This window comes from Hippopotamus amphibius, chromosome 2, assembly GCF_030028045.1.
Source record: "Hippopotamus amphibius kiboko isolate mHipAmp2 chromosome 2, mHipAmp2.hap2, whole genome shotgun sequence".
NCBI classification, from domain to species: Eukaryota; Metazoa; Chordata; class Mammalia; order Artiodactyla; family Hippopotamidae; genus Hippopotamus; species Hippopotamus amphibius.
The window spans coordinates 178478021-178500543 of NC_080187.1; the positions used below are offsets into that span (position 1 = coordinate 178478021).

Sequence of the window (22523 nt, forward strand, 5' to 3'; positions counted from 1 at the left end):
CCTATAGTCAGTGCTTTCTGCTCTGCTGTGACACTGACATCTTGCCCTGTTTTCCACTGTAAGTGCCAATAATATTAAAACACAGATGAAAGTGAAGGCAAATCTTGCTTTTTCCTAAGGGCAGACATGTTCTTGAATCATGATACCATCTTTGCATGATAATCTTTGACCCAAGACAATCACATGGCTCTGTTTATAGATTTTTAGACTGTGCCTCTTTATTGGCCGAATCCCCTACATATTATATATATTTTACTTTATCCCTATCTTACGCTTTCATCAGCGTGTAAAGCTAGTGTGTCTGTGTTATAGAAATATCCCGCATGCAGTAAAAAAGACCATCAACACGTGGGTATCAGGCCAAATAGAATTTCACTTTCCAAGGTGGATGTCAAATTTCTATTTCTTCTTTAGGATTCTTGCTTCAGGGAAAGGGGGCCCGTGTGCGAGGGGCCAAAGTTGCTGCTGTGCATTAGCTGTGCTGAGGGGGGTCATAAATTTTGGTTGTCAGCGTTTTCTGTGACTTTGTGGTGAAGGTAGTCTAGCTTTCATGTCATACATGAAATATGTTAGATCCCATCTTTAATGTAGAAACCACAGTCGTTTGGTTACCCTCTTGAAGGAGGTTGGTGGTCAGTGTTGCAACATTCGTGTGAGATTTAGGAAATTCTTATGTTGTATTCTCAAGAGAAACAATTTACTCTGAGGCTAAGGAATATTTGCCTTTCCTCAGCAGTTTCTAAAGGCACGCATGAGGCGCAATAAGCGGATATGTTCTGCCCTGGCATCTCAACACTGCAAAAGTAAAACCGTTCCTTTTGCCGTGGGCTCTTTGATATAATCATTGTCTGAACTCTCAAAATGTTTAGTTGAATCGAAAAGATAGAAATCAGACAAGGAATTACAGCAGAGAGAAAAGGAGTCAGGCAGCAGTTGAAAGTAAAGGAGAAAAGTTTTATTGAACATAACATATGATGAGAAACCAATCTTTTAAAAGTTGAAAGCTATTTTAGAGTGGCTGAGAAACAGCAGTTTCAAACACCACTATTGTCCCCTTGTCTACAGGAGAAAATTCCAATATTGTTATCAAATCACAGCAGTTTTCATGCCCAAATTTCAGAAGGTTTTCGATAATTAGTCTTCTGTGAATCAAAATTAAATTCGAAAGGAAGAGAGTTGTGTTTGGGGCCAGGGCGGCAGCGGGGAGGAACGTAGTCTAGACCTTATCAGATAGTTGTAGGCTCATATTCTAGCTTTTCCTGGAACAAAGGGATCACACTGAAATCCAGTAAGGCGCATCCTCAGAGTGACTTTGTCTTTGTTAAACGTGCAGGGTGCCAAAGCCAGGCCATCCTCTGCAACTCTGTTTGCTTTGGTTCTTCTGAAGAGGTTCACTTAAACACATAGAGGAAAAAATGCTGAAATTCACTATTTCCTTTAGGTTTCCTCCTCTGTGAGGGTTAGCCAACAGGGCCTCCCAGATCCCCGGGGGATAGGTGGTAAGGGTACATGATTAGCTTCAATTCAGGGTCGGGAAAAGTGATAGCCGCAGGATGATGCCACGCTTTTCTCAAGCTCTGTGATAACCCACCAAACAACGCTGTCATTCTCTGAAACTGCGTGTACTTGCAACATCTTGGCCTCACCGTCTACACTCCAAATAATGCCAGTGGTGTTGGGGTTGAAGCACAGTGGGTGGAGTTTCTGTGTTCTTCACTGTATCATGCTGGAAAATAGGAAGATACTTTGTTCCTCTGAGTACTAAAAGTGAAGGCTTTCTCTCCTCTATTCAGTGTACAAATAAATGTGTTTCTGTGTTGAAGGTAGACATAATGAAGAGAGAAAAAGAATGCTGTGCTTTTGCTGGGGGTAACACACATTACATATGATTCATGTGGCAACGGTGTCTAAAGTGGAAACCAACCAAAACATGACTATTTTATTTCTTAAATGCCTGTGTCAGCAAGTATGAACAACAGAAGGGTGGGTAGAGCAGAAAAAGCATTTCACTGAGAATCAGGGGACCCCCAACTCTGTAGGCCCAACTCTGCCAACGAATAAGATCATTCAGTCTTTCCAGGTCTCTGTTTTTCTCATCTGTAAGATGGGAACATTGGACAGAGTGATGTGCCCGTCCCTTCTAGTTCTAAAGGCTCATGACTCCATAAGAAATTCATGGCCTGTTCCTTTAGATTACAGAACTCTCTGCTTATGAATTTCCATGCTGCAATCAAAGTAATTTTCATTTTGAATGAAATAAAATATATGCTGTAGGGTGTACATTGGGTTTTATCAGTGTTTTGACTGCCACAGGATTAGGAGTCTTGTCTGGGCAAAAGGGGACACTGCTCCTTTCTGGTTTTGCTCCAAAATATGTGTGTTTGGAATTATAAGAGAGTCCCTTAAGAAATTACTGCAGTTATTGCCTTTCTCCACCTATGCACTTCTAGTCTTTTAATAACTGGGAGCCAAAATTCCCTGACCAGTAGTTTTAATTTGCATTAAAAACAGATTTATTATTTACAGAAGCACAAAGAATTTATGGGACTCAGAGCTGCAGCTCCAGCTTGGATCTCGCCTAATCATAGCCATGGAATCAATTAACAGTTCATCTGTGAAATGTGATAAAATCTTATGAGATACATATTGCCCAATAACTGAGAACGAGATGAAAGTATGCTCCATAGCAGTAACGGGGCTTCAGGGTTTTACAGTCGCCGTTGAATAGAGTTCCATTAGAAACTCAGTCTTAAGGATGGCCACAAAAAAACGCTGTGTCTGAACAGATGATAGAGCGCTGAGTAATAAACCTGGCCAGCCATTCCTGCTTTGATTAGTTTCCAACACCCTAGAAAGGGGGCCATTTATTTAAGTGTTCTTGCTCATGGCAAATGAGCTTGTGGGGCTTGGAGTGGGTGGGGAGAAGGATTGAGGGCAGAGCTATAAATTGCTGCAAAGCTAGTGCCTCCAAGAAGGGCTGCTTGGGAGGCCCGGGTAGTCATCTGGGAATGAGCCTTCATGGGGTAGGTCAGGAGGTTCTTAGTGAGATCTGGGAATCACCCTTGTAAAACCTTCTAACTGAGTTAGAGATCATTTTTTGAGATCAAAAATGGTTTTTCCTCCAATCCTTGCTATAGCCTCAATTGTATGTATTTTTGTACATTGATGGTTTGTATTCTCACATCACATCAAGCTTTAAAATGTAGCCTTCTTAAAGATCATTTGGTCTAAGTCTCTTATTTTACCCTTGAAAAAAATTGAGAGTCCAGTATTGAATGGTTGACCCAGGATTACACAGCCAGCAGATGCCAGGATAAGGATAGAACGGTCTGTTGATTTCCATGGAGCTCTCAACAGATTGATGAGTCCCAGTGGGCTCTCTAACTGTCCACTGCCGGTGATACAGAACCAACATGTCATTGGTATTCCATGTAATCATTCCATATAACATGCAGAGCAGGTAAATGACACGGATTTGAGATGAAGAACAGACCCTGGAAGTTTTACCTACATACACCCTGGAATTTATACATGCTGGTTTTATACAGGTAAGGTATGCCCAGGAGTATCCCCAATCATGCTGAATTTCTTAGTAAAATCTACGTGTTCAAGCTAATTTTCTAAGGCTTAGGATGAGCTACAGTGACTGCAAGCCTGGGCTTCTGTGCTAGGGAAGAGGTATGGGGTGAGGGCGGGGGGAGTTGAACTGTCCCGGTGTCCCCTCTCCTCGCCTAACGGGTATGGGTGCTAACAGCTTCTCATCCTCAACCTCACTGTGTTTTTCTCTACGTTTGCAGTTTTGAAACAACAGTGGGATATTTTGGGATGAAGCCAAAGTCTGGTGAGAAGGAGATCACACCCAACTACGTGTTTATGGTGTGGTATGAGTTCTGCAGTGACTTCAAGACAATTTGGAAACGGGAGAGTAAGAACATATCTAAAGAAAGGTAAGGCTCTAATAGATTGATGAACATCCCCTTTGGGAGTCTAGGAAACCTTCTCAAACTTAACGAAGTGTGTGCATCTCACCCCTGTCAGTGTTGCCTTTCAGATCAAGTGGATGTCAAGGAAGGATTATTGCCTCAGAGTTCATAGGGAAATTCAGGGGAGGCTTGCTGTCCGCACAAGCACATATGCTCACGTGATCTGATAAGTTACACTTTCTTAACCCCTTCCAATTACTAGCTAGTAAATGAAAGGGGAGCTGTGCTAATTTGCAACAGATTGCTTCTCTGTGTATTTTCACGTTGGCCCAGGCTAAATGAGGCAGCCTTGCTGTCGCAGACAGTACAGACAAATAAAAGTGAATGCTTTTCCCATTAATATACTGAACTTGCATCAAAGGGAAATCTCTGAGAGTCGGGCCACACTTAACACGGTGTTGAAGCCCCGCTCTGGATTTACAGCGCCACTTCTGACTCCCCGTATCCTGCTGAGGACATCAAACTGCGTGCCGCTCGCCTCATTGCAGCCTCCTGATTTTATTAGTTGGGGGTAGAAGAAAAACCTCAGCTCTGAACATAGGGAGAGTGTGTGTGTTCATTCTCCTTAGAGAGAGACTGAATTTGGCCCTGTTGATCAGAAAAAAAAGCATTTTTGCTTGATCGGTGTTTTGATCAGGTTGCCAGTGTTCTACAGAGGTTGTCGTGGATTTAAACTTCAAACAGGTCTTGCTACTACTCCTACAGAACAGATGTATGAGAGTGTCATTCAAAGTGGAGTCGGAGACAGAAAAATTCTACAAATGAAAGGAAGCAGTTTAATTGTAGCATCTACCTCTCACTAAGCATTGAGACTCAGAATTCCAAAATTCAGTATTTTTACGTGCGTGCACACACAGAGTACATTAATATGTTTTACCTTTAAAAGCTACTTTAAAGGGCTCATAATTTAGAGATTTCTTGACTCGGTCTTACTGGATCTCTAAATATTTTCTCAGGGAATTTTTTCACAAGCCTGCTTTCTTTCTAAGGAAGTCAAAGAGCTTTAAAAATGTTTATCAACACATCTTCCCACCATTACCTCTTTTGGAACTCAGGAATTAAACTGAGTATATCCATTATACAGATAAAGTGAAGCAGAGAAAAGTTAAGTGACTTTGTTAAGAAAACAGATTGTTGATAATAACACAAAAAAAAAAAATCCTAAAAATCTTGACATCCAACTCATTGTTCGCACCCTGCAATCTCTTGTTTAGCCCTTTATGCTAAAATCAGCTTCTGTGGAATACATTCTGTTTTGTGAGCCTTGGAGGAAAGTGACAGAGGCAAGTTCCTTTCTCTCTAACAAGGTAGCAACTGGCCAGTTGGCCCTCCACGTCCACACCCGAAGGCCAGGGAGTCCCTCAGTGGGCCCTGAATGTCCAGCTTTTGCTTAAGATTTTACACCTCAGAATTTGATCCTAGCCCTTAGTGAATTTGTCCTTGTTGTTGGAGCCCTAAAAGTGGTCCCAAAAAACCAGCAGAGAGGGTAATGAATGGCTTTTCATTTGAATAATCGTCTATGGAAACACGGAACCATATTCCAAATGGAGGCGTTTCTCCCTGTCACAGAAGTTAGACCACACTCACTATGGGCCTGCGGTGGCTCCAGCCGCCCTTCAGAATGACCCGCTCTCTGCTGCCTAGCCACACGCACTCGCTGTGCTGCTTCCTGGGTATGGCTGGTGAATTGCCCACTTCAGACTCTGTAAACCAACACCTTTAAAGGGTCATGACTTCCCGGGACCCTTTTCAGGTCTCCTCATTTAGCAATTTCAGGGGTTTCTTCATTCCAGCCGTGCTCTGTGAGATGGATCACCGAGGTTTCTAACCTTTCAGCATCCCTGAAAGTTAATGATGGCTCATAAAGTATTTGTGGAAGCAGCTTGTTTACAAAAATCTTTCTGTTAAGAAATGTTAGCGCATTATGTATATCACTGCTCATCCAGTTCAACAAACTGGTTATATCCAGGTTTTTCTCATGAAGTGAGGATTTTTTCAGTTGTTCTCTATCTGCTAAGGGTTTTAGCTTTTAAACTGTTGGAATCACATATTTGTTGCGGTGAAGTAAGGGAATTAACTTGAATTCTTCTATTACAGTCAAATGAGAATACGATTGCTTTGTTTTGACCCCTATTTAATGATGTTTGATATTGTCATTTTTTTTTTTTTGCACTTTTCCAAGAAATCCCAACAACACTAAATGTCAGGAGGTAGCATAACATAGTAGGAAGACAGTCTCAAAAATTAAATTCATAATCAAATGAAAACCTGATAGCTTCTAATTATTAGGGGGAAAAAACTACAGTTTGGGATCCCATCCAAAGGAATTTCATCCACTTGATTTTTACAGCTATTTGAAAAGCCAGCTAAAACCCCAAAAATCATTGAGAAAAATTAAGGATCAATAATAGTATTTTCAAAGAGACAGCTTCACTTCCAAATGAAGTGGAAGTTTTGAAACCTACTTTAGGCCACTTGAGGTCAATTTTAGGTGATAGAGAATATTTACTTCTTGTTCTGCTTAGTATGGTTTCCACAGATGCACATTAGCTTGATGCAAAATTGGGATGACACAGCTCCACAGCAGGGTAACAACTACCCCTGCTGAGACCCAGACTGCTGTCTGAACATACAGATGACTGATAAAAACGTCCAGTGTGCCTGTGCCTTGCCAGTGAATAAGCCCCGTTATTAAGTTGGCATCAGGACACGATTCTGTATTTGCGTAGAATAGACATAGTATTTCACTGGAGATATAGTTTACCTGCAGATTTAACTCTGTCAGTAGAAGAGCAAGCTACTGTATGTTGGTATATTAATGGCATTAAACTTTCCTTGTCGTATATGCCAATATTAGGCAAAATAGCAAACTTCTGAGTCTAGGCACAAATCCAAAGTGCCTTGCTCCCTAGACCTTCAGTCTGTGACCCACCCAGTCCTTATGCTGCCCCTAGTACTGGAACTCATCCTCCAGTGAAGTGTATCAGGCCCTTCTCTTACCCATCCTGAGTACTGGCAGTGCTCAGTAGTATAAAAAAGATCTCTAGATAGAGAGTTGAAAACCAGCATTTTTATGCCATTAATTTGCTTTGTGATCTTGGGCCAGTCACTTATTACCTGGGGGACCCAAATATCACATCTATAGAATGTATGTATTGGGATGAAACAGGAAGTAAATGCTCACTAAGATCTTTTCTAGCTTGAAATCTCTGCGAATCTAGAAACTACTTTTTTTTTTTTTTAATATTTTGAGAAACTGTTTTATTTCTGAGATAAGGCCCCTCACCTTTGCTCCTGAGCTCATAGGGGACTATACTGAAAGAATTTCAAGCCAAGGTCTGGTGGTGAGTGGGGGAGAGGTTTGGGGGCAAGGAGAGTTTTCACTGTCCTCTTGGACTTGGTAAATGTCTACAGCTTCCTTGGCTCACACCCCCAGTTCCTCCCCTAAAATACTAATGTTGGTCTTGAAGATCACATTTTTTTAATTGAAAGTAGACACACAAAAAACATTTTCCTCTGCTCATCTGCATCCAACATTGCATTCACTGTTTATGAAAGTTCATCAAGATTTTTATTCTCAGAGGCAGCTTTGCCTCAATTTTGCCTTTCATGCCCGTACGTAATTGTGTCTCTTGACATCCGAACACTCAGTGAATTTTTGTGACACACGTTTCTTCCACCTATCAAATCAGTGGATTATCTGAGCACATGCATAACTGCAAGGGGGTAACCTAATTTTTGCTGCTACCTTTATTGACTGTTCTTTACTCATTTTCTATTTCTTTCTTTTTCTTTTTTCTTTTTTTTCTTGTTTAATTATTCTGGGATATACAACACTTCCTTATGAAATTTCCCACTACTTAGGATATATTAAGACTGCTCCTCACATATGCTCACACATACACACATAGAGGCCACAAACCACTACTACCCACAAAATGAGCTACGAATTTCCAAAGATAAAGAAGTCCCAGGGGAGTCGTGACTCCAGGAATAAAGTCTTGGCAAATAATTCAACCCTGAGCCAAAGCAAACTTTAAAAGTGCCATTTAAAAACCCATAATGGGTAAGTAATGAGTGAATAAGGAGTTTGGTGGATTTTATGTGAAATGCAAATAAGACATTTCGTTATATGCATAACTATAATTTACACCACGGGGGAATGGATGATTAGTTTGGGTTTCTTTTTAGTTCAGCTAAATAACAACAGAGATTTTGTTTTAAGTGTATTACTCGCAGCTATTATGGTTAATTATGCCATACCCTTGACAGCAGATGGTCCAGAGCTGTTGTGGGGTTATCCCAAAGCTGTCCTCAGAGCTCCACTGCTCAGGTCACTTTAGGACCAGGAGCTGGGGACTTAGAGAGGCCATCACTCAACCCACAAAGAAGCCATTAATTGCAGTGTAGACATCACAGGAATTCCTCTCTTCATATGATAGTTATTCCTGGTAAAAAGTTCCATAAACTAAAATTTTTATTTATTGAATCATGATCATTACAGTAACATCTAACAAGTTAACTTTCTTTTCCCTAGCCCTCTGTTATATGATTAAATGATTTATATACACTTTACTGCTAAGAAGCTTCATATTTTAAAGGACCCCTTTATAATACAAATAATCACCCCCTAGTTAATTGGCAAAACTTTGAGTTTTCCTAAGTCTCATTTGAAGGCAGTTCAGTACAAATGCACAAACAGTAAATGTCCCAACAAGTTAACTTATAAACAGAACGTGTGATTATCGTAATCACAAGGAATAAAACCTGCTTATTTCCCAAGCAATAAATTTAAAACTACTTATGCAAAATTAAAAATATATCATGAATAAGGAGAGGAGATAGTAGGCTTTTAAATGGTAAAAATTATGGGATCATTGAGTCTTAAAAACTAAAACACCTCTTTTGACCCTCTTCCCTCTGGAAACTTTCTATCTTCTGTTCCTTCCAGCTTCTTAAAAGAAGAGTTTATATTCATTTCCTCACTTCTTTTGCTATAACACACACTCACTCCTTTTTGTATCAGTAAGAATAAAGCCTCGGCTGCCATAACAAAAACCAAAGTAACTGTTGCTTAAACAAGAAAAATTTATTTTACTTTTGCATGACAATCTGAGTGTAAATTGTTTAGAAGTTCGGGACCCAGATGCCTTTTCTCTTGTGGCCACCATCATTAGGTGTGGTCCTTATTCACAGGGGTGAAGATGGCTCACATCAGGTCCACCAGCACCACTGCTGCTGAGTTTCTGCCAGTAGAAAGGGGAAGACACACCGTTTCCTTTAAAGAGTGTGACCTGGAAGTGTGACACGTATTTCACTGAGCAAAACAGTCTCACGCTATGCAAGGGAGACCAGGAAATGCAGGTTTATCTGGGAGCCATGGGTCCAGCTAAAGACTCACGGGCTCCATCACTAAAGGAGCAGGAAAAGAGGATGTTGAGAGCATTGGCAGACTGTGCCGCCTTTCCCATTTGTGGGAAAGAGCCAACTCCTTGCCACTATAGCTTTTGACACTGACGAGCGTTTCTTCCATCTTGAAGATGCCCTGAGGGTATTCTGGGTCTCCTGCATCTCCTTCATTGGCTCCTCTTTTTCTTCTATTCCTTAGATGTGGATCTTCCTCCAGGGTTCAGCTCTCTCTTCCTTTTTTCTTCTCTGTACTCTGTCTCTAAATCCCAACAGTTCTCACAGCTTCACCTGTCACCTCTTTCCCAAGTCCTCCTACCCAGAACCAACCCCTTAGTTCTAAGGCTTAGACTCAGACCTCCTTCCGCACAGTAAACATTCTTCCCCAGGCTGCCCGGCCTTCCTCTGCAGCTCAGGATGCCTGCTCCTCTCAGGCTGATTCGCACCCCTCTCCTCCTTGTGGTAGCCAACGGCAGGCTGGAAGCCTGACTTGTCTTTACTGCTACAAGACTCACTCTCCACCCATTGCTAACTTCTCAGTTTTGCCTCCTCAGTGGTTATTGACAGAGCAAAAGAATTCAGCTACATAGAGATGAAAGGGGTAAGGACATCTTGGAGATCACATGACAGAGGCCTGGGCTTGGAAGGCTCAACACACATTTAGGAGGAATCTCATAGTGTGATTTCTGTGGCCAGTCTAATTGCCATGTTTTCTGTGCATCCTAGGAGTCCACACCGTGTCTCATGTATTTGTATTTTGCATACCCATGTTCTAAATTTGCACCACGGAATCAGCTTGATTTAAACACATACTTGTAAAATATCTATTCCTTCCTAAGTACTGAACAAGCTATGAGACCCTTTTCTGAAAGAATTTAATCTGGCGATCACATAATGCCTCCTTCATAAAGCTTTCCCCAATCTCTGTGAGCTATCTTTCCTCCACAGTTCAGGTGGAGGGAGGGGATGGTTTCTGTCTCTTTAATTTTGGCATTTTTCATTCATTTTGTTATAGACATTTCCCTCCCAAATAAATCATAAGCTCTAGTAGACAAGGGCAGTGCCTCATACGACTTTGTTCTCTCCCGAGCATCTTATATTTCCTTATACATAGTGAGTACTCAATTAATATTTGTTGAACAAATAAACAATCACTGTGTTTTCATTTGCCACATTGAAATTGATTACAGAATTTGCTGTCTACTGCTGATAGATGAGAGATCTTATTTATTTAGACTTTGGTGGTAGAATTCCCCAAACATATCCCATATGGGTTACTTTTGCTCAAGTATCTAAAATCTTTATAGCTTGGTTAAAGAGGATAGACATGTTCAAAACAAGAAAGACTAGTTAATGGGGTAAAACAATCACCTTCTCTGTTCTTGACTGTATTACTTTCAATTTGTCTTTAAAAAAAAAAAAAACCAGAAAAAAACAAGGAAGTGAAGATCTTTGGGATTCATGACTGCGCCAAGCCTCAAACCTCTTTAGAGCTCACATAAGAACCTTTGAGAGCATCTGTCCACACTCTCTTTCCCTAGCTTGGCAGGCAGCAATGGAAACCCAAAGTAAGTCTCCTTCATTCAGCTAGAATATTTCTAAATTGCTTATCTGTGGGACTCCTGACAGCTCCTGCCTTGGGCAGAGAATAGATAGAATAGGGGGCTGCCTGGGTAGTATGATTTGAGGGGCGCCAGAAAGGCTGCCTGCCCCACCCAATCTCCCCTGCTTCCTCCCTCTTTTTGTTTTAGTCACCCTGCCAACAGGCTCTGATCAGTTCCAGTTTTTAGTGAGACTCCGTAGGTGGTAAAGGTTTCAAAACCAAAGGCGGGGGGGCGGGGGGTGGGGGGTGGGGGAGGGGTGGGGAGTTGGCATCCACAAGCACGTGCATGTCTTCATTATCAGGACTGGAAGTGTCTTCCAAAGACGAGCAGCGCATTGCCGTTAAACTTGCAGATTTATGTCCCGGGGCCAGCTTGAGTTTCCAAGCTGTCTCCCAGACGCCTCTCCCTGAACAAGGAAACGCGATGCTGTTACCTTTCACTCCGCACCTAAATCGCCCAGGCGGCTCAGGGTGTTTCGTCTACCAAGTGCAGAGTGATTGGCTTTAACTGATCATGCATTCCAGGGCAAGTCCAGGACCCCCCCACTTCCACTCCCCTGTGGCCTGGGGGAGACGCTCTGCAAACGGAAGCGGCCTTTGTTCCGCAATTAATCATTTGAAGTCAGAGTGTGTTTGGGAACTACACGTGATAGCCCACAAAAGCTATCAAGTGGCTGATTGTGTAGCTGGTGAAATGCGGTCTCTAGGAGGACTTCCTTCATTGTAAATAGAAAAATATCTTCATAATGAGGTAGGGAAAGTTGTCAAATTTAGGAAGTGGAAGTGATGGGCTAATTTATCATGGAATCACTGAGAGGCTAGATTCTGATGCGTAAGGAGCTAAGTCTTTTCAGTCTAAGACCTGCCTTACTTTCCTGCTGGTCTGTCTTAGCATGGCTGCTAGTGACTGGCGGGGGGGCAAGGGGATGGAAGGGTTAGTCAAGATCAAGGGTCAGACTCTGAAGAGGGAATAAGCATAGAAGAGAGTGTGTCTGTCCAAGTCTGTAGCCCTGCTGGCCTGCCTGAGATAAATGATTTTGAGGCTACCCATTATTTCATATTGTCTATGGCTGTCTTCTCTGAGTTTTCTTACCCTTTGGAAGCATTCCACGTAGATGAGTCCATGATGTTTTCATCAGCTGCTGCAGTGAGGGAGAAATGTCCCTTTACGCTGAGGAGTTAATGAGTTTAGTCTTTGTGTTGTTGGTTTGTTTTTTTTTTTAATTGAAGTATACTTGATTTACCATATTGTGTTAGTTTCAGGTGCACAGCACAGTGATTCAGTTATACATATATTGCATTGTTGGTTCCTTACTGATAAGAGTGACTTTACTTCATTGGCTTTCATAACTATTATCTCTGTGTAGTAGTTGTATCAAGAATTCAGAAATACCTCACGAGGGAGTGTTGTCAAGGTGGGTAGATATAAGGGCGGTTCCCACAGCCCCTGGCGGGTCTCCCCGATTTCTTATTTATATAGAACCAAAACCGGATGTTAACCCTCTTTCCCCTGGCTGTGGAGAACCCTGACTCCATGAACTGAGGACAGTACCTGTGGAGGCTTGAGGAGTTATCCAAAGATGAAAAGAAACCCCACAGAGCACATATGCCTTCCTTGTAATGTCCAGGCTACTAGGCAGTGGCTGGAAGGATGGCCTGACATACAATGCCTTCTAAAAGCACAACGTTAAAAACAACCCCTGTGATGTCAACACTATCTATGCTGTAGGGAATCCTAATGAGGAATATACCATGTTGTTGCCGTCCATCCACCTTCTCTGTCTAAAGTACCTAAACCATGTGGTATTGAGCTTTCTAAAGTAATAAAGCCCCCTCACACCTCCCCAAAGTCTCTTTGGATAGTATTCTTTGCTCCTTGACCTGATGCTGTGTAGCTCAAGGCTGCAAGGAGATCATGGCAGAAAAGTGAATAGTCAGTTGGTATTTCACCTCTGCAGCTTCTTATACACTGTCTCTAATTTTTTTCTCCTAAAGGGAGACCATAAAAATAGCACGATTTACTTATAGAAGAAGGTATCCTTAATAATTATTGGTAAAGCCAACCCACACTAGGAAGCCAGACTGGCAAGTTATTTATTTACAAGCACGATCTTCGGTAGGTGCCATCCCACAGGACCTCTTCTGCCCGTCAGAGGGGCCCGGGCCACAGTTTACGGGGCCATGAACAAGGGCATGTTTTTCTCATGCCCCTTTGCTGATTGTGTTATTCTGTGTATTTCAGAATAGCCAGCAGCAGGAAGAGTTCTCGTACTTCGTAGATTTGGGTTCACGTCTTTAAATTTTAGGATAAGCCTAGTGGCATAATGGTTTGGACCTTCAGCTTTTATTATCATGTTTTTTAGGGACCTTGGGTGTTATTCCCTGTGGCATGCTAATTCAGAGGCCCATTACTACACATTCTGGTGCACAGAGCCTGCCGTGTTCCCTTTCTAGACCATTTTGACCTCTTTAGCGATGAGTGATAGTAAGTCTTCTCTAAACAGATTTACCTTACAGCTGGTCAGATTTCATGCTTTTACCAACATGCATTTCATGAACTATATTCCTGCAATGCCTCCCTTTTCTTTACCTTCATCCACCCATGTTCCCAAAGCCATTCATTGACTTTGAATATCTTCAGTGAAGGTGTGAACATGGTCTGGGTCATGCACTGGTGAAAGTTTTTAGGTCACACTGTATGGGATGGCTAACAGAGCTTCCTCTTTGAAGCTAGTAGCACTATAGGCAAAACTTTCCTTCTGTAATCCTGAAGTCACTTCCTCAGTCCCAGTGTCAACAATACAAGAGTTGAGTGATTTATTAACAAGTATGTCCTCGTAATATAACCAGATTATCTATTTTCCACTTGCTGAAGTGAATTGGTCATGATTATTTAGAGGATTTCTAACAAATACCACCAATAGGCATTTTAAACAGAATGGTAATTTGTGGGGGCCATCTACCCATTTTTTTCATTTTTAAAAAAATGTATTTTTTAGAGCAGTTCTAGGTTTACAACAAAACTGAGACATAGGTGGATTTCCTAGAGAGATTTCCCATGTATCCCGTCCCCACACGTGCATAGCTTCCTCCATTAGCGACATCACTCATCATAATACTTTTTTTGTTTGTTTTAACCAAAGAGGAATATATTGACATGCCATAATTACCCAAAGTCATGGTTTTAACCTTAGGCTTCACTGTTAGTGTTGTCCATTCTGTGGGTTCAGACAGATTGTGTAATAAAAAAAATCCATCATTATAATGTCATACAGAGTATTTTCACTGCCCTAAAATGCTTCTGTGCCTTGCCTATTCAGATTTTCTCCTTGCCCACAGTCATTCATCTTTTCTTTAAGTAATCAATTTTTAAATTTTAATTTTTTATTTGTTTTTATTTTCGGTGTGGCTATGTCAGGTCTTAGTTGTGGCACGTGGGATCTTTGTTGAGGCATGAGGGATCGTTTGATGTGGCTCATGGGATCTTTCATTGCAGCGTGTGGGCTTCTCTCTAGTTGTGGCCTGCAGGTTTTCTCTCTCTAGTTGTGGTGAGCAGGCTCCAGAGTCCATGAGCTCTGTAGTTTGCAGCACACAGGCTCTCTAGCTGAGTCACAAGAGCTCAGTAGTTATGGCACGTGGACATAATTGCCCCAAGGCATGTGTGATCTTAGTTCCTTGACCAGGGATCCAGCCCACATTCCCTGCATTGGAAGGTGGATTCTTTACCACTGGACCGCCAGGGAAGTCCCACTCATCATTTACTCATATTTAAATATTAAAATTAACTCCACTCTTTAGAGTGTAGATTCCAACCTAAACCATGAGTTGAGATCAGTTGTGTCCAGACACCAATTAGTTGCCTTTTTTTAATTAAAAATATAACTTAGCCTCATACTTAAGAATTATTCAAAACTTAATAGGTTGACAGTCTTGTTACAATTCAGACAGTTATTTGGAATGGGAAAGAAGGGAAAAGGAAAAGAACAGATGACCCAAAGAACATGTTCACTGCAGTCACAGAATTAAATTGAGAGGAACCTTAGGGTATAATCAGTTGGATTCATTTCATCTTCATTCTAGGGTATTAAGAGCAAAGGAAGTAAATAGAAATTGGGAAGTAGAATAGGGCCAAAATCAGGAAGATCAGTTACAATTCCCAGCAAGACCACCAAAAAAAATGAATCATAATGAAATGTAAGGTAATTCCTGACTTTGTGACAGGGAAGTAAGTGGATGCCCCCGTGGGCAATTCGTTTTCCCACATTTTGGTTCCCCTGAATCTGCCCCCACAGTGCCTGTCTGTGAGTATTTGCCAGAGACTGTTGAGCTCCCAGGCTTAGAACATATCTGGAAAGTACCAAGCAGAGGAGAGTGGCAGAACTGGCTGTGTTTTGATTTTTAAAGATTTGATATTTTATTAGAGCCCCAAAGCTGGAATCTGGTGGCTAGGGCTGTCAGAAGATTCATTCTTCTAAGAGGCCTTGTCTTCTTACTCAGCCATTCATCTCCCAGATATCCCTGGACAGTTCTTTAGCAAGAAGACTTCTGTTGGCTCTTATTCCCCTGGACAGGAAGGTTATTTTTTTCTCTTCCCCGCAGGAGATTCAATGGGTTCTGTTGAGTTCCATACATAGGGTTTTCAAACTTTTTTTTTTTCTTTACACAGCAGAGCTTTTTTCATCCAAATGAAAACATTCATGAAACCCCAATATATAAGACAGATACAATTAAGCTTTTCTGACGGAAGCAGGCTTGCAGATGCTAGGGTTGAGGGAATCCTTAACTCTTCCTTCTTTCCTTGAGGCATCTTCATTGAGGCTCTTGAGAAGATAGTATGACAACACTGCTCTAAATTATTGGTTTTTCCATTAGTGACAAGGAGTACTAAACAACCTAATACTCTACCCCACCTCCTGTATCTCACTTACCTCTTGGTTGCCTGATATGCCCAATCCCTATGGTTAAAAATGAAGGCACCTCTGTTATTGTAAACTTCATGATGATTTCAGTATATTCTGCCTTGTACATCATGAGCCAGTGAAATACTGGATGTCAAAAGAATAAAGATATCATACTTCTTCGGTCTCAAAGACGGCTGGGTTCTGAGTTGGTTTGATTCAGCTGCAGGAATATATATCTAGGCTGTAGAAACCCCAAAGTATGCCCAGTTTTAAGATCTCCCAGAAAAGGAGGCTGTAATCTGGGGAGCCTGAGCCTTCAAATGGAAAGGCGTGTCACTCTTCGTAATGCAGTTCCCTCGGCTGCCTTTGTTTCCCAGTTCTCTGATGGGTTAAAGAAAAAGTGTGATTTTGTACATTATCCAGATCTTTTCATTTAGGATGGGAATAATGTTCTCTTATAGCTTTCTAAGTGGAAGCAGAATTCCTGACCCAACCAACCAAGGTTGCAAATTATTTCTGTAGAATAAGGACTAAGCAGGACCATCAGAGAACACATGTCATTGTCCTGTATCATATTAGTATCTTTCTGCAATAGACTTTGGCAGCAATTGAAATTTACTGGGGCCTTTAATAACCCTCTAGGGATGCATGGTAATGAGAAAGAAGAGTTTTCAAGAATCAATTTTACTAAAGCATTTATAAATTGAAAATAGTTACTTTCGTTCTCTTGTTTATTTTCCTCCCTATATTTCAGATTTTTTTAGAGGGTGTGCGATGTAACCTTTGAAATCAAGTCTAGGTATTTGCCTGTGAGTAATCATGAGCAACTATGTGTGATAGTTTAGAGTAAATATTTAGACCAGAAACCCCAAAATAGAACCACGATCTAGGCCAGATCCGAAAACAAGTCAATGAGCAGCGGAGCCGAGGGGGAGATTGAGCGTGGCTGTAGCTAGAAATTGTCTAACCAGTTCTCTTTGACTGAATGCAAAAAAGTTTTTACCTCCCAAGTGAGAGAGGCAAATTCCAGACTTGGGAAGAGTTGTATAACCTCTCCGAGCCTCAGGCTCCTTGAGGGCGAAGTAATGTGGATCCTTTCAGGAATCCCAGAATGTGTACATAATCTGACGTGCATAAATATTTAGCACATTTGGGTGGCCTGGAGCGCCCTTTCTTTTTCTGTGTTTAGGCCTCCACTGGCTAATCAATAACGGGAGCTAGATTTTTAAATGTTTTTTACGTTTTTTTTTTTCCCCCAAGGCTAAATGCAAAAGATAATCGTTCTACAACTTCTGGGTGTTTACTAAACATGTAGGCTTGTTTAAGGAAGAGAGGGGAAGCTGTCGATGCAAGTCCTTCGTCTGTCACTTGGATATTTGCTAACAGCTGACTGGTGCGTGGCACAGTGCTAGGGGTAGGGTCAGGGAGGAGACCCGGGTATGTAGAAGGCATTGTCCTCAAGTGGCTCCAGTAGTTTAAGGGAAATAAGACACCTAGATAGTCTTAAGAGGAAAGGTTCCTAAGTGCCTTAAGAGAGGCACAAAGTGCCCTTTCACTTGAGAAAAGAGCAATTACTTCTGACGAAGTGAGATGAAGGAAGCTTTCAGGACTCTGGCACTTCAGCTGGGACTAGAAGAACGGGAAGAATTTGAACACACGGAAATGAGTAAGAAAGTCATTGAGGGAACAGTAAGAGCAAGATGCCGGGGTGAGAAGAGCTTTGGTACAAAGAAGAGTGAGAAGCCTGGCCAGGACAGGGAACACATGGAGTGAGATAAAGGAAAGGATGCTTGATAAGTAATGACAGATAATGTTTTTTTAATTTTCATAGTAATTGTGTTATTCAGGTATGGCGTTATTTCCACTTTTAACAGATGTGAGAGTTGAGGCTCAGAAGGGTTAAGTGATTTGTCCAAGGACAGTATTAAACCAGATCTGGGTCTGAAAAGGTAAGATGCATCAGTAAACTTAGTTTAAAACAGCAGGAGTTTTGATTGCCACAGTAAGGAATTTGGATCCTATACTATAGTTCAAATCCAGCCCACAACTGGTTTTTGTAAATAAATTTCTTGGAACACGACATTGCATTGCCCTTTGCGTATCTTTTAGGGCTCCTTTCACACTACAACAGCAGAGTTGAGTAGTCCCAGAGACCATATGGCTCACAAAGTCTAAAATATTGACTCTTCGGCCCTTTATAGGAAACCTTTGCTACCCCAGCTGTAGTTGACTGGGGGTCACTGAGAGTTTTTGAGAAGGGAGGTGACATTCTTAGTTACGCGTTATTCATTGAGACCACGTCCATCGGTGGGATGGGTCAGAGGGAACTAGATCATTTCAAAGACTGTTTCGTTGTCTGGGCCCTGCGTTCCTGAACTATCACAGAAGCCTTCCAGCAGGTCTGCAACCAAAACTTCAAAGCTTAGAGTCCAGGCCGGCAGCAAAAACAAGAGACGTGTGCGGGTATAAGAAAGCCAACTGTGCAGACGAGCTGGTACACGGCACCACCTGACAGCCACAGGCTGAGGAGAGGACGGGGGGTGATGGCAAGTGTTGCAGACTGAGGTGTTCGCCGCACAGAAATGCCACTCAGTGTTGCCACACCTTCCAGTTTTGTAAGGAAGGTCAGAACTTTGGATTCTTGTGTGAGGTCTCTGCATCACACGTGCTAGCCCCTGAATTCCATTTAAACCTCCTGCGGTTGACGGAAACTGGATTTACATTTGTTTAAACCTTCTGAGGTCGATCACAGTGCCGACCGCTACTTTTCAGTCTCTTACCTTGTAATTACTGGAACAGTGATGCTGAGTGAATTTAATGTGATCAACTGCTGTAGCAGGTACAGGACACTTCACCTGTGGATTTTGAAGGACATTTGAGAGACAGATGAACAGACTGACTGACTGACTGACCAACCAGTCATCCAATCATCAGTCTCTTGTCAGGTCAAAGAAGTTTTTAAGACCTGCCTATATGCTCCATCATAACAATGTACATAACGTAGCTAGCTGGTCAGAATATTTAAGCATTTGTCTCTTATCATGGATAAGTTTCGTATCGTATGATACAAAAGCCATTGACAAATAGCCTTGCCCTCCACAATTAGCCTCGCCCTCTAATTTTGAGGACTATAGAGAATCTCGTGAGAATTTGCTGCGGTGTATTTTACAGGATCAGTTTGAACATTGGTGATGTTGTATTCAGGTGAGAGTAAGTGACTCTGGTTGGATAGAGATATGAACTCTATCCAACCAGATTTCTCTTTCTTTATGTAATAGATGTGCCTTGGAAATAAAAGTTTAGAAAATGTTCCATTTGACAAATAAAATGACTTTAAATGTCCTAGAAAGTCTGAGAACCAACCTCATAATTTATGGAGCTCCTTGTTCAAAACCTAAGAATTTCAAGACAGTGACAGGAGTGCATTAAACCAAGAAGCCCCACACGACTCCACGGGTTGTGTGCCTGGGCAGCCTCAGGGGCTCAGCATTTTCAAGAAATTCAAATGAGCAGTATTTTAGGAAGGTAAAGGATTTTTTAAAATTTTGTTCTATAGGTTTCTTTCTTTATGGCCAGTGTGTGCATGCCAGCCACTGTATCAAGGGCTAGGAACACAGCAGTAAAAATGATAGCCACCGTCTCTACCTTCATGTATCTTACTGTCTAGCTGAGAGGTTTGCACGTGATAATTTTCATTAGCTGGTCCCATTGTGTCTTAACTACATTCTGAGAAAAGTATTTAAATGACCAGTGAGTCTTACTGTAGCTTTATACTTTTTTTTTTTTTTTTTTTTTTTTGGCACACGGGTTTAGTTGCTCCGACGCATGTGGGATCTTCCTGGAGCTGGGATCGAACCCGTGACCTCTGCATTGGCAGGCGGATTCTTAACCACTGCGCCACCTAAGAAGCCCCTAGCTTTATACTTTTAAATATACGGTATAAATTGAAACCATAATCTTCCCATGTATAAATACATAATTTTCCTATAAAGAACAAGTGTTATGGTTATGAGAAAAACAAGGTTAACGTGAAAAACATATTTACTCCAAAGTTCTATAATATTTGAAATTTAAATTTTATTTATAATACCTCTAGGAAACTTGGAAAAAATGTGAGAAAGTAGATGCTGTCTTCCTTTTGAAGTTGAAATAGTTTCTCTTATTTATTTGGTTGAAAAATTTATGTCATGCCTGCACCAACATGCAGCTTCTCGTTATGAGTTTTAGAATCTGTGCTCAGATCAGAAAAATAGAGGTGAATTCCTTGGTTTGCTAAATCTCAGGGTAATGGCATTAGTTGATTTGATTTGCTTTCAGGACACCTCTAAATGATATTACTACAAGACAGTACTTAGCTAATAGCTCCATTTGTTTTGTTTGTAATCAGAAACTATTGTTGTATAATGCATTCTTAAGGAGTTCTTTTATCTCTGTGATGGAAGATTCTGTAATGCTTTATTGACCACTTGCTATTATCCAGGTATACTGGATGTTTTACTAGATATATTCATTAATTTAATCCTCACAGTAATACCATGTAGTTAATATTATGTGTATATATACATATATATCATACCATTTTATACATAAGGAAACTGAAAGTTGACTGATTTGCTCCGAATTTTCTAGTAACTGGCAGAGTTGGAGTTAGAATCAAGCCTCACTGATGCTGACACTACTTTCCACCAAGCTATGCTTCCTCCCAATCCTTCATGATTTTCAAGAGTGCCCTGTGAAAGGAAGACATCATAATTGAATGAGAACATTTAGAGAAGAGCAGGGTGGAATCATTGAGATCAGAATTGTCCTCGGAAGCCAGGGGTGTGCATGACAGCCTGTAGTCTGCAGAACAGCCACTCACCAGTAAGAAAAGGTTAGCAGGGGGCTTCCTAGGTGGCACAGTGGTTAAGAATCCGCCTGCCAACGCAGGGGACACGGGTTCGATCCCTGGTCCAGGAAGATCCCACATGCTGCAGAGCAGCTAAGCCCATGCAGCACAACTATTGAGCCTGCGCTTTAGAGCCCGTGCAGCCACAACTATTGAGCCCATGTGCTGCAGCTACTGAAGCCCATGCACCTAGAGCCCGTGCTCCACAGCAAGAGAAGCCACAGCAATGAGGAGCCTGCACACCACAACGAAGAGTAGCCCCCACTCACCGCAAATAAAGAAAGCCAGTGCACAGCAAAAAAAAAAAAAAAAGACCCAACACAGCCAATAAAATAAATAAATTTATTTAAAAAAAAGAAAAGAAAAGGTTAGCAGTGGGGACAGGACCTTAAGTTAGCTCCCGGCCTCCCTGCCTCCACATCCCCAACCACCAGCCCCTCAAATACTGAGAGAACGTGGAAAGTGATTACAGGGCTGCTGAGAAATATGGGGGTTGGGGGCAGTGATGCTGAGGCAGGAGTGTGGTAGAAGACCAACTCTGGAAGAATTCTAAGGAGAAAAGGAACCACTTACACAAAAGATGACCCCAAAATTCCCTAAAAGTTACGGAGCCCGGGAGGAAATAGTAATTCTAAGCCATTCCATTGGAATTGAGATTAAAGGATGAACATACATGCTCTCTTTGAAAACAAATCTTGCTGGAGAGAAGCCAGGAAAAGTAGATGCTACAAGCTGTGTCCTCACTGAGAGCACCATCATCTTGGTTAGTAGTCAGTCTCCAATATAGTCTGGGCTGGATTTGATCCTTCTAGTGCATCCTTTTCTTGTGTGGGTATAGTCACAGTTATTGCTGCAAGCAGAAACGTTTAGCCGGCAGTGTGGTGTAAACACTCAGACCTATGCCAGTGTCAAGAAGTGCCTGTTCTCATGGCAGCTTTGCAGATGTATTTCTTGGGTTACATAAACCATTGCTAATCTTTGTCTCATTTTTATTTCTTTTCTGATGCACAAGTGAGCATGTTGAATTCACTGAACTAACTTGTGCATGTGGGCAAGCAGATTGGATCATGAAGCATGTGTTTCGAGCAAATTGTGCAAAATTAGCTCAGTAAAGAGCTGAGGCACTCAGCCACTTCTTCAGTATAAGCAAGTCTGTGATTAATATTGAGTGGAAGGTTTGTATTTTGAGGCCCTGAGGAGAAAGCATGTTCATGGTTTTTAATGTCTGTGATTTGGTGGGTCTTTAAATATTTGGTATTTTTTAAAATGTTTTTGAAGAAATGTTTTAAGTAAACATATTAAGGATAATATAACACACCCATATGCCCACCACCTATAATTATTAACATTCTGCCATATATTCTTTAAGATTTTACAGTTGAAAAACGATTATAGATAAAAATGAAATTCTATGACACTCTATCTCCCAATACCATTCTCTTCCTTCTTTCTAGTGATAACCTCTAGCATGAAACTAGTTATCTTTTCAGTCTGCATATAAATAAATGTTTACATGTATGTTGATATACATATGCAGGCATCTAAGCAACACTGTTTTGTGGGCACTATTCCCCAATATATAGACAAGGTAGCATGTTGCACACTCAGTAAGAATAGTAGTGAACATAGCTGAGTGATTACACAGTGCCTGGAGCAGCACTTTCTTAAGCCTTCCAATGAGTATGTAGCCCACACTGTTGTTGTTATTCCCTTTTTTTAGGTGCACAGAGAGGTCACTTGCG

The 22523-nt window shown here is 41.5% G+C and overlaps 1 protein-coding gene across 1 annotated transcript in view; it reads left to right on the forward strand.

Moving 5' to 3' along the window:
- The window catches only part of FMN1 (formin 1), a 296198-nt gene that overhangs the window by 268405 nt on the left and 5270 nt on the right, over positions 1 to 22523 (forward strand). The window contains exon 15 of the mRNA XM_057722129.1: positions 3798 to 3947. Coding sequence (XP_057578112.1) covers positions 3798 to 3947 — 150 coding nt within the window. The remainder of the gene's footprint in view (positions 1 to 3797; positions 3948 to 22523) is intronic.